The 12,128-nt window shown below is 49.9% G+C and overlaps 1 protein-coding gene across 1 annotated transcript; it reads right to left on the reverse strand.

Moving 5' to 3' along the window:
• Positions 1 to 1,804: 1,804 nt before the first annotated feature.
• Positions 1,805 to 6,879, reverse strand: LOC109575187 (relaxin-3 receptor 1-like). Its single transcript, XM_019983218.2, has 2 exons — positions 5,467 to 6,879; positions 1,805 to 2,427 (listed from the first exon to the last, which is right to left on the reverse strand). The coding sequence occupies exon 1, from the start codon at positions 6,820 to 6,822 to the stop codon at positions 5,665 to 5,667; it is 1,158 nt and encodes a 385-aa protein (XP_019838777.2). The 5' UTR covers positions 6,823 to 6,879; the 3' UTR covers positions 1,805 to 2,427; positions 5,467 to 5,664.
• Positions 6,880 to 12,128: the final 5,249 nt, after the last annotated feature.

Here is a 12,128-nt window from a genome sequence, read left to right on the forward strand (position 1 = left end):
AGTGCCAGCCTCCCTGGGCCCAAGGCCTCTGTTGAGGCTCCATGTTAGAACACGTGGAGTGAGTCCATGGGCCTAAAAGGAGGCTGGAAGGAATGAGTTGGGGCTGCAGACTTTAGCCAGAAGGTGAGCACTCCTCCCCACCTTCCCCAGCCCCTCTCTGCAGGCAAGCTCAGCCCACAGAATGTCTGCATTAGTTCCCTAGGGCTGCCATAACAAATTAGCACAAATGAGGTGCATACATGCTCAATTGTGTCTGACTCTTTGCAACCCTACGGACTGTAACCCACCAGGTTCCTCTGTCCATGGGATTCTCCAGGCAAGAACACTGGGCTGGGTTGCCATGCCCTCCTCCAGGGGATCTTCCTGACCCAGGAATTGAACCTGAGTCTTCTGTGTCTCCTACACTGCAGGCAGATTCTTTACCCACTGAGCCACCTGGAAAGCCCCAAATGAGGTGGCTTAACAGAAATTTATTCTCTCACAGTTCTCTGGAGGGTAGAAGGCTGAGATCAAGGTGTCAGCAGGGCCACGCTTTTTTGGAAGCCTCTAAGGAAGAATCCTTCTTGCCGCTTCCAGCTTCCAAGGAGTTGCCGGCAATACTTGGCTTGTAGATGCTTCACTCCAGTCTCTGTTTCCATCTGTATATGCCATTCTCCTGTCTGTGTGTCTCTCTGTTTTCATGTGACCTTCTTATAAGGACACCAGGCATTGGATTCAGGGCCAAGCCTAATCCAGGATGACCTCATCTTAACTTGATTACATCTGCAAGGACCCTATATCCAAATAAGGTTATACTCGCAGATGTCTGGGGCTGGATTTCAGTATACTTTTTGGGAGGACACAATTCAATGCATAGCAGCACCTGCTTTCAAATAAGGTTGTCAACCTGAGCATCATGCTGTCTGTAACCAACCCCAACCCACAGTGACTCTGGACCCTCTCATCCCCACACACTGTCACTCCCCATCAGCCCCCTCCCCTCCATGCTCAACCCCCACCATCTCTCCTTCCCACCAGCACTGCCGTCCCTCACAGCCCTTTGTGAACTCTCACCCTCCAGCCTCCATCACGGGCCACTTTGAAAGAGCTGTCTACATTTGCACCTTCTAGCTTCTCCCCTCCCACCCTTTCCTCCAGCTGCTAGAGTCTGACTTTCCCCATCCAGTCACTCCCATTTTTTCTCAGGAGGTCAGAATTCAGCCAAGGGTGGCCTTGTACAGGTCAATGGTCAGACTCCATTTTTCAGACAGTGTCTTGATGTCTCTGCTTCAGCCCAAGGCCACCTCCTCTTGCAACCCCCACATCTACAGCCCTCACATCTAATCAGTTCCTGTTAAGATAAAACAACTGTGGAAGGCAGTGAGCCATGAGCTGTCTCCTCATTCACTCATATCATTTGTTTTGATTAACTCCAGTCTGACAACTCATATTAGAGGCAGGAAGGGTGGCAGGCCTGGGATGGTGTCAGCTCTGTTGCCCATTGGCTATATGCCACTTCACTACTTGGAGCCTCAGTTTGCTCTTCCATGAAATGGGAATAATGTGACCTGGTTCCCAAGGATACTGTGAGAATGAATGGAGACGATGACATAAAGAAGGTCTGGAGAATGAAATAGGTGAACGAAGGTGGATCCAGAGATGGCCTGGCCAGCCGACCCGGTTCACAGGAACCTGGATTTTAGGAGGAGTCTTCCTGAACCCAGGGGAGGCTTTGGAAAGCCTGCTCAGATTGAGGAAAGGAGAAAGAGACAAAAGACCACATCATACACAGGCAAACAGGAGAGTGAGGACTTACACAACAGTGTTCATTCATTCACCAAACATTTATTGAGAGCCTACCGTATAAGCAATACAAGGGAAGACTCAGACACAGATATTTACAGTTTATCGCTGAAGAAGAAATAGAAACATACTCAGCATCCAGTTCGCTGTCCTCGTGTGGGCAGCACACTGCACAGGGGACCAGGAAGAGCTGTGTGCCTGCCCTTGTCCTCCGAGGTGGGCAGAGGAATGGCAGGGAGGCAGGCAGAGTGGAGCGCGAAGAGCCAAAACAGAAAGGTTTCAAGGCGCACAAGGGAGGGACACAGAGTAGGACATGGGGGCCCCCAAAACTTTCACAGAGAGCGTGCTGGGGTTGAGAAAAGGTCTGCAACATCCGCCTGGGGTTCCAACACTTAGAATGCTCCAGGGAGGACCTGGGGGTGAGGTGACTTGGAAGAGAAAGGAAGGCTCAGCTGCCCCTCTGTCCTGAAGGGAAGAGAGAAAGGCGGCCAGGGTCAGGAGGGTCTCGCCAACAGGCCAGGCTGTGTGACACAAGCGAGGGGTGCAGGGAAGCGTCCTGTCCTCTTCAAGGAAGAATTCAGCAGAGAAAGCGTGCCAAGGCTGAGGCGCTGGGGTCTGGCTGCTCCAAGGGGCAGGGGCTCACCTCTGCAAGTTGAAAATGACATTCAGCAGCTGCCCACCTGTCTCCTGGCACAGAGTCCATGGCTCTGTACTTCCACCCACCTGGAGTGGTGTCGGAAGTCCGAGCATCCCCTCATGCCTCTCTCCTACAGGCCGCAGAGGGGGCTGGGATATGCTGGGATAATGACAACATCATGTATCCTTGCAATTCATTCAGGCCATGACCCCTCCTCCTCCCTGCCCTGCCCTGCAGTACCTGACACCATGGCCACTCCAGGCTCCACGCGCTCATTCAGAGCACCTATTCTTCTGCAGGCACCTGGCTCCTTTGTGGCCTCCGTGCCCAGGACACAAGTTGCCATTTGGCTTCTTTGAGCACTTTTACCCCCCTTCTCCTTCTTGGCAGCTGGCAGATGAGCCAAAAGCACGTAAGAGTTTGGGCTTTGGAGTCAGGGAGCTGCTGTTGGAAATGTTTGCTGTGCTGCCTCACGAGCAGTGTGACCTCAGGCAGTTCCCTAACTTCTCTGAGCCTTCATTTCCTCCTCACAAGGTAAATAATACTGCATACCTCAAAATCCTTTTTGAGGACCAAGCCTACACAAAGCGCTGTGCCTGCCTCATTGTCAAGTGCTCAACCAATGCCGGATCATTGCTCTTCTTGCTCAACAAGTTTGGGGGTTTTGTTCTTTCCCTTCAAAAATCTCATTTATTCTGCACTTCCGCAATGCCCCTCTTCTCGACATCTAGTGATGCCGCACTCTTCTAGCTCACCCTTTCGCACTGTCTTCCCAAAGTGCCCCATCCCTCACGCCTGCCTCCTTCCTCACTGTCCCTTCAATACTGGTGTCAGGACTGCGCTGAACGCCCCCTTGGCGGAGGATGGTCTCTCTGGGGCACACCTGGGTCCTACTTCCACACACATGGCAGTTGCAGGGGAAGCCTCAAGAGTGCAGGCTCAGAGCTGGGCCCACGGTTTGAGACTACAATATGGGCATTTGATGAGACCCTCCACACGAGCCATAGAGTCCTCTTCTGGTCAACATGATATTTGCACGACATGAGCCAGTAAAATTCACCCTGACCTCGATAAAGGAAACAGTTCACAGGAACTAAGAGTTAAATGAATAGTGTTGTAGCAAGAAATGACCCTAAAAAGAGTTTGCAGGTAAAGAGTGGATAGAAAAGAACACAGAGGGGGTAAAAATTAATCATTGATCTGGAAATGGTCACAGGGAATTATCAGCCCACTCATTTTATAGATAAAGAAACCAAGGCTGAGGCAGGCACAGTGACTCGCTTAAGGCACATAGCAAGGCCAGATCAAGGGCTTCTGCACAGGCTGATTCCAGATTTAATGTCTTTGCCTCCCACGCCCTAGGGTCCACTGTATGGCATTTGTGGAGTCATTAGTGTAACTTTCTACAATATTCTTTAAACAGAATGATTTTGGAAATGACCATTGGCCTCAGGTTCTATTTAATAAGCTATTATTTCTGATTTAGAGCACTTGCAGCTCCCACACAGTTCTCATGTTCTCTTGGGAGAACACCCCATACCCCACCCTTTTAGTTCTTAGGGCTGGTCCCAGGGACAATGGGGGATGGGCTGCAGGAAGACAAATGAGAACAACAGTAGTTACTCTTTATCCCTCCTGTTGCTCCCACCAAAGATTCCTCTGCATGTGAGAGAGAAATAAGCTGCAAATGACTCAATTTTAAAATAACACTGAGAAAAATAATCAAGGCCTGGAGCTACCAGTGAATCACTGCAGTTCTTTACTTTGTAAAATATTATTTTCTTTTTAAGTGGACAAGTACTCCAAGGAATACAGATTCTTCTGTATTATGGTCCTTTAGAGGGGTCATAGTACCACCCACACCATGAGGCACAGGGCCTATCATTCCACCAGGGGTTAGCTGTGGGCCTCACCCTTCCACCCCTTCCGACTGCTCTTGGATGACAAATCACAGACATTTGAGTTGACCCAAGATCCTGTGTGGGCTCCGGACGTGGACACCAGGCAGTGGGGAATAGGTTTTTTCCTCTACTTTAAAGCATCGTCTTCCTCTATCAGAAACATCAGGCATGAAATTTATGAGCAAGTCTTTGCAAGGATGCAAACACAAATTCTGACCTCTGACCACCTAATCTCAAATGGTGTGTGCTGAGAATGCTTTATGGTAGCTCTGCATCAATATGAAGATCCAGTGCTGTCTACCAGAGAAAGAATTTAAGTCAGTTGCTTTTTGATTTACCTTCAGTGATGCCTTTGGAGAGCAAGGGGAAGAGATGCTGACTGTTAAGGCCTGTAGCATGCAAACACTCCCACCTGTCCCATATCAGTCACAGGGTCTCCAGGCTCAAAGAGATTGGTGAAATCATCCAGCAGCTCCACACCCCTATCTGATGCATCAACTCTGTCTCCATCAGTCTCTGTTGTAATGAATTCTAGAACAGGGAGCTCACCACCTCATAAAGCTCAGGTGCTCCAAAATGGGAAAGGCCTGCCATAACGAGGGATGGAAATCTGCTTCCCATGACTTCTTTCCCACTGGTCCCAGTTCTGTCCTATGTGGGCCACTCAGGTCACTGCTCACCCCCCACTGCTCCCCCCTCCCCCACCAGCTACATAGCTCCAGACCTCCTGAGCAGCCACTTTTCATGCAACAGCTAGCATGCTCAGTCACAGCATACTGCCAGATGAGTGTGTTTGGGTCAGTCAAGCCCCCAGGATCTAGAGAGAACAAGTAGCAGGCGGGCCTTGCAGATGAAAGCTCAGAAATCTTGAGCCATCGAGGGCTACCTCATAATCTTGAAATCCCTCCACTCTGGTTTCCAAAAACCACTCACATCCCTCTCTCACAGCTCCCTTATAACAAAGGGAAACATAAACCAGGAGTCTGATTAAATGCCTTAAAGCTCAATGAATGGAGCTCACACTGTTTGCAGAGGTTGTGCCAGGAGGATCAAAGGGCTAGATACAGAGGAGTCCCCAGGATTCATCTAACCCTCACCTCTCCTCATAGGAAAGAGGATGCTAAGGCCAGGGAGAAAGAGACTCACCCTGGGTCGCACAGAAGGTTAGTGATGAACTCCCAGGCTTAAGTAATTCCCACGGCCAAAGGGCCCGCTTCTCCAGTCAGGCACTGCCCCTTGACATCATCACTCCAATACCAACTGGCATAATCTGCCCCATCACTCTTGGTACTGACGGGGCGGCGTGTGGCCCTTACTGAGAGGTGTGGTTCTCCGGGTTCAGGCCTAATCAGAGAGCCCCGTAGCTGGGGCGCGGCTATCTATCGGACAGCCGGGTCGGAGGTCCGCTGGGTGCTTGGCCAGGCCGCACAGCTCTTGCAGGCCCTGGCGGAAGTCGCGGCGCAGCAGGCAGTAGAGTAGCGGGTTGAGGCAGCTGTTGGAGTGCGCCAGGCAGATGGACACCGGGAAGAGGTAGGCCTGCACCAGGAAGTAGGCGCGGTCCCAGGGCACCGCGTTCAGCTTGATCAGCACCCCCCAGAACGTAAGCGCTTGGTTGGGCAGCCAGCAGAGCACGAAGACCAGCAGCACGCAGGCCAGCGCCCGGGTAACCCGGGAGCGACGTCGGTGCCTGACTCCAGACGACCAGCGTACCCGCTGCCGACGCAGGAAGCGCAGAAGCAGCAGCGAGCAGGTCCCCAACGTGACCAGCGGCAGCACAAAGGCCACGGTGATCTTTTGTAGATGGTAGAAGGCCAGCCAGTCGGGACCGCCGTCGGGGAAGCGCAGCAGGCACAAGCGTTCGCCCCCGATGCTGGCCGCTGTGGCGAATAGGGCGGTGGGTGCGGTAGCCAGGACTGCGGTGGCCCAGAGCAAGCTGCACACGCAGACAGCCCACAGGGTGCCCGGCCGGCGGGGGCGCAGCGCCCTCGCCACCGCGTAGTAGCGCGCCACGCTCATGGCGCTAAGGAAGAAGCCGCTAGCGTACATATTGAGCACCGTAAGCGTGAGCACCACCTTGCACATGGCACCCCCGAAGGGCCAGCTGAAGTCGCGCACCATGTCCACGGCCCAGAAGGGCAGTGTCAGCACGAACTGCAGGTCGGTGGCTGCAAGGTTGAGTAGGAAGCAGTTGAGCAGGGAGTGCCGGCGCCGCTGCTGGGACCGCACCAGGACAAGCACCAGCACGTTCCCCACCAGCCCCACAGCGCACAGGGCCAGGTAGGCGCCCGCGATCAGAGCGCGCAGTGCCAGCGCCGCTCCGGCCTCTGCCACTCCCTCCAGGCCGTCCAGGCTGCGGGGACCCCAGGTCGGGCGAGTGCTCTCAGATCCGTTGCCCAGCGAACTGTTAGAGGGCTGCCGAGACGATGCGTCTCCAAACCAGTTCAGGGGGAGCACGGCCCCGAAGGCGCGGGCCATGCGACAGCTGCCTCTGGCTGACTCCATCGCCCTTGGTGGAGCTCAGGGATCTGCTCAGGTCCACTCCGAAGCCAGAGGCTAAACTGGGACGACTAGCGGTGTTCAGTACCGCGCGGCAGCATTTTTAAAGGGATGAAGGCTTCCCTGATTGGTCAGTTGCACTCGCGCCCTGCCCTAAGCGCTTCCAGGCCGTATTTCTATTGGCTACTTCTTTACCTTCGATTTCGTCAAGAACTGAGGACCCTCAGCCAGAGTGGAGGCCGGAAGCTGAGAGGTTAGGTCGGAGGAGAAGGCTTCTGCGATTCACGTGGGCTCAGGGTTGCGGCTGTGCGTGGGTCGCTGAGTGAAGACGCAACGCTAGAAACAGAGCGCCTCCCGCAACGGTTCAACCTTCGGGACTGGAGAAGGGTTCCGACAAGTTTCGCCTCGGGAAGCAGCATACCCCTCCACCTTCAGCCTGTGCGGGCCCCGAAATACTCAACGGGAGACTTGCTCGGGACCAAATAGCAGGGACTGGCAGTCTCTTTGCCTCCAGCCCTGCTCCCTTAAACGGTCCCCCAACCCCGGACTCCTCTTGGTAAAGGCATTTCTCTAGCTGTGCTTTAGCGTTGGGCACTCCTCATCCCCTCTCCCCTTTTGTTCCGTTCTCGGTCTCAAAGTGCCCGAGATCTTCCCATGGCCAGATTTTCTTATGGCTGGCTCTTTCTCAGCACTTGGGCTCAAATGTCACCTCCTCAGAAAGGCCTTCCCGCAACTACCTCGTTCTGTACTTCCAGAATTTTTTATTGCATACCTTCTATGCAATCCACCTTGCTAAACACTAGGGATGCAGCAATACACATGGAACATATCTTCTCCTGGGAGATAAAGACAAGTAAATGAGATGATCTCATGTAGGGGAAAGTGCAAAATTAAAAAAGAAAAAATCACGGTAATAACTCAATGAGTGTTAGGGCAGGAGGCTCAAGGAAGGTGGTCGGGTTTAAGGATGGGAGGGTTCCCAGGAGAAGGGGAGACCGTAGTCCCCTTTATGTTACTTACCAGCTGTGTGTATTAGGGCTAATTGATCTACCTTGCCTACCTGTAAAGGAGGAGGATGATAACCTCTTGTGAGGGTCATGGGAGAACTAATCAAGCTAAGAGAACCCCCTTCTCCTCCTCATTCTGACCTCCTGTTTTGCTGAAGGCCCTCTCTATGGTGCTCAGTCCCCCATTGGCTTTAGTCTGGAGCTCCCACTCTGAGGAGCCCTTTCCTTCTTTCCTGCTCTCCTGGAGTTTTGGGACAGCATACCACCAGGAGCTGGGAGGTAGTCTCCAGAGGGCAGGTCTTCCCGGTGTCTCCTATCCTTAATCAGTGACCACAAGCAGATTCACTGCCAGACCTCCCTTACCTGGGAAACAGAGAATCTGAAGCAAGTGGGATTCTCTCCCCAGTGGTCACAAAAGAGGAAATTAACCCAATTACTCAGTTCTAGTCTGGGCCAGGGGCCTTCCCCTGTGGCTCAGTGGTAAAGAATCCACCTGCAATGCAGAAGATGCAGGTTTGATCCCTGTGTTGTGAAGATCCCCTGGAGGAGGGCATGGCAACCCTCTCCAGTATTCTTACCTGGAGAATCCCATGGACAGAGGAGCCTGGCGGGCTATAGTCCATAGGGTTGAAAAGAGTTGGACATGACTGAAGCAACTTAGCCAGAGCTGGCCAGAGCCCAGATGAACCAGTAATCTGATAGAAAGTTTGCAAAATTAGATCATACTTCCCCAGAGTTTCCCTTTAGTGGGCCCTGGTGGCCTAGGAATTTTTCTTCCTCTTATGGGAGTTGTCATTGAATGTCAGATAGCCCGAGTTCTAGTCTCTGTGCCCTGGCTACTAGCTTGGTTTGTGGTTTGGGGCAAGTGACTTGCCCTCTCTGGCCTCAGTTTTCTTGTCTTTAAAATGGTCTGTAAAACCTCTTATGGTTCTCACAGGCTAAGAGTTCTCTATGTATGTCTTGTTTTCATTCATTCATGGATGATCTTTGGGGTGCTTCAGCCCAGGATCTCCTCTCCCCATTGCAATCAGAAGGTAAGCCAGATCACATGCCTCTGTGATGCTCTAGGACATCTTATTTAAAATAAACTCCTCACTCCTTCCCTGATCATAAGGCCATTCCTGATCTGGGGCCAGCTCACCTCCCTGATCTCATCTAATAGTCCTCCAACCTGCACTCCCTTCTGTGCGAGGCTCCACCTGCACTAGCCTCCGCTGTCCCTCCAGGGTACCAAATTTTCTCCTGTCTCTGGGACTCTGCACTCACCAGGCCCTCTGCTTGGGGTGCTTTTCCCCAGTTTGTCCCAAGACTGACTTTTTAAAAATTTTTATTTTTGAAAGTTAATGTATTTTATTAAAGTATAATTGATTTACAGTGTTTCAAGTGTACAGCAAAGTGATTCAGTTATATATATTTTTTTTCTTTTACAGATTCTTCCCCATTATAGGTTATTACAAGATATTGGATATAGTTTCCTGTGCTATCCAGTAAGACATTGTTGTTTATCTATTTCATATGTAGTAGTATGTATCTACTTCATCTACTTCATGTATCTAGTTCATCCTGAGCTCCTAATTTATCTCTGCTGCCGCTAAGTTGCTTCAGTCATGTCCGACTCTGTGTGACCCCATAGACGGCAGCCCACCAGGCTTCCCCATCCCTGGGATTCTCCAGGCAAGAACACTGGAGTGGGTTGCCATTTCCTACGCCAATGCATGAAAGTGAAAAGTGAAAGTGAAGTCGTTCAGTCATGTCTGACTCCTAGCAACCCCATGGACTGCAGCCTACCAGGCCCCTCCGTCCATGGGATTTTCTAGGCAAGAGTACTGGAGTGGGGTGCAATTGCCTTCTCTGAATTTATCTCTGCCCACTCCCTTTTCCCTTTGGCAACCATAAGTTTGCTTTCTATGTGTGTGAGTCTGTTTCTGTTTCATAGGTAAGTTCGTATGTATCTCTTTCTTAAATTCCACACATAAGTGATATCACATTTGTCTTTTTCTGTCTGATTTACTTCACTTAGTATGATCATTGCTTGGTCCATCCATGTTACTGCAAATGGCATTATTTTGTTCTTTTGTATAACAATAATAGTCCATTGTGTGTGTGTGTGTGTGTGTGTGTGTGTTTGTACACACACATCTTTATCCATTCATCTGTCAATGGACATTTAGGTTGCTTCCACACCCATGCCTTGGTTATTGTAAATAGTGCTGCTATGAATATTGGGTGCATGTATCTTTCTGATTTAGAGTTTTCCTCCTTTCTGAATATATGCCCAGGAATGGGGGTTGCTGGATCATATGATAATTCTATTTTTAGTTTTTGAAGAAACTTCTATACTGTTCTCCATACTGGCTGCACCAATTTACCTTCCTACCAACAGTGTGGAAGGGTTCCCTTTTTTCCACACCATCTCTAGCATTTATTATTTGTAGACTTTTTAATGATGATTATTCTGACCAGTATGAGGTGATACTTCATTGTAGTTTTGATTTGCATTTTCTAATAATTAGTAATGTTGAGCATTTTTTCATGTGCCGGTGGCCATCTATATGTCTTCTTTGGAGAAATGTCTATTTAGATCTTCTGCCCATCTTTTGATTTTTTTTTTTTTTTTGGTTTATATGTTGAGCTGTATAAGCTGTTTGCATATTTTGGAAATTAATCCCTTGTCAATTGCATCATTTGCAAATACTTTCTCCCATTCTGTAGGTTGTTTTTCATTTTGTTTATGGTTTCCTTTGTTGTACAAAAGCTTTTAAGTTTAATTAGGTCCATTTGTTTTATTTTGCTTTTGTTTCCATTACTCTAGGAGATGAATCAAAAAGAATAATTGTTGTGATTTATGTCAAAGAGTGTTCTGCTTATATTTTCCTCTAGGAGTTTTATAGTATTTGGTCTTACATTTAGGCCTTTAGTCCCACTCCCTGGTGGCTCAGAGGTTAAAGCATCTGCCTGCAATGTGGGAGACCCGGATTTGATCCCTGGGTCAGGAAGATCCCCTGGAGAAGGAAATGGCAACCCACTCTAGTATTCTTTCCTGGAGAATCCCATGGAGGGAGGAGCCTGGTAGGCTGTAGTCCACAGGGTTGCAAAGAGTTGACACGACTGAGCAACTTCACTTCACTTAGGCCTTTAATCTATTTTGAGTTTATTTTTGTATATGGTTTCAGGGAATGTTCTAATTTCATTCTTTGACATGCATCTGTCCAGTTTCCCAGTCACTTATTCAAGAGACTGTCTTTTCTCAAGACTAACTCTTAACCCATAAGTCTCATATTGGATGTTACCTCCTCCAAGAAGTCCTCCCTGACTATCCTACCCATATTACCAAATCCCACCTCTATCCTTAAGTCTCCATCTCATCCCCTGAGGATTAAAAAATACCCAACTTTTAAATGAAGTATAATATCCATGTGCCCATGCCCACGTGTCATACGCATACAGTTTGATGAATTTTCACATACCAAACACAACCATGTAACCAGCACCCATGTCAAGAAACAGAACATGAATAGCATCCCCAGAAGCCCCCTTCTGTCTCATGTCCCTTTAGTCCCCGTGCTTCCTTCCAGTGTAATCACTATCCTCACTTTTAACAGCACAGATTAGTTTGGACTGTTTTAGTATTTTATATGAATGGAAACTCACATGTATACACTTTAGTGTCTGGCTGCACGGGTCTGTGAAGTTCATCCATACTGTAGAGTATAGCAGTAGCTCATTCATCTGCACTGCTGTATGATCACCCTGTTTTATTTATAACACTTGTCACAACCAGAGTTTATGTATTTGTTGACATTTTTAAAAATCTGCCCCCACCAGCAAGTTAGTCCATTGAAAGGAAGGCCTGCCTTTGTCATGTTCACTGCCCTTGTCATGGTGGGAGGTCAACAAAGAACCATGGATGAAGGTCTGCAGGACCCTGCCCAGCGGGCTCAGCCTTTAATGGGCACTGTGATGGAGACAGAGCTGGACCAGCATCCGTTCTACCCCCAGGAGCCCACAGGTCATAGGAGAGCTCAGCTGGGGAGGGTCAGCACTGAACAAGGGCCACTGGGATAGAGTTGGAGGCAGAAGGCACTTGGAGGGGCAGGAAGGGAGGGTAGGGGGCTATGAGCTCTGAGCTGGGCTGTAAGGATTCATTCTGTGAGCACTTGTGGGTACCCTTAGTAGGATGGGTTATGGTTATGGGAAGGCCTTGTCTGGGCCTTTAAAAAGGCCAGAGCTGGAGGGGCAGTGAGTGACAAGTGCTGGCGGTGGATTTCCCAGTTCAGGGCTGTAGGGAGTGTCCCACAGAGGTTA

This window comes from Bos indicus, chromosome 21 (assembly GCF_029378745.1).
Source record: "Bos indicus isolate NIAB-ARS_2022 breed Sahiwal x Tharparkar chromosome 21, NIAB-ARS_B.indTharparkar_mat_pri_1.0, whole genome shotgun sequence".
Lineage (NCBI taxonomy): Eukaryota > Metazoa > Chordata > Mammalia > Artiodactyla > Bovidae > Bos > Bos indicus.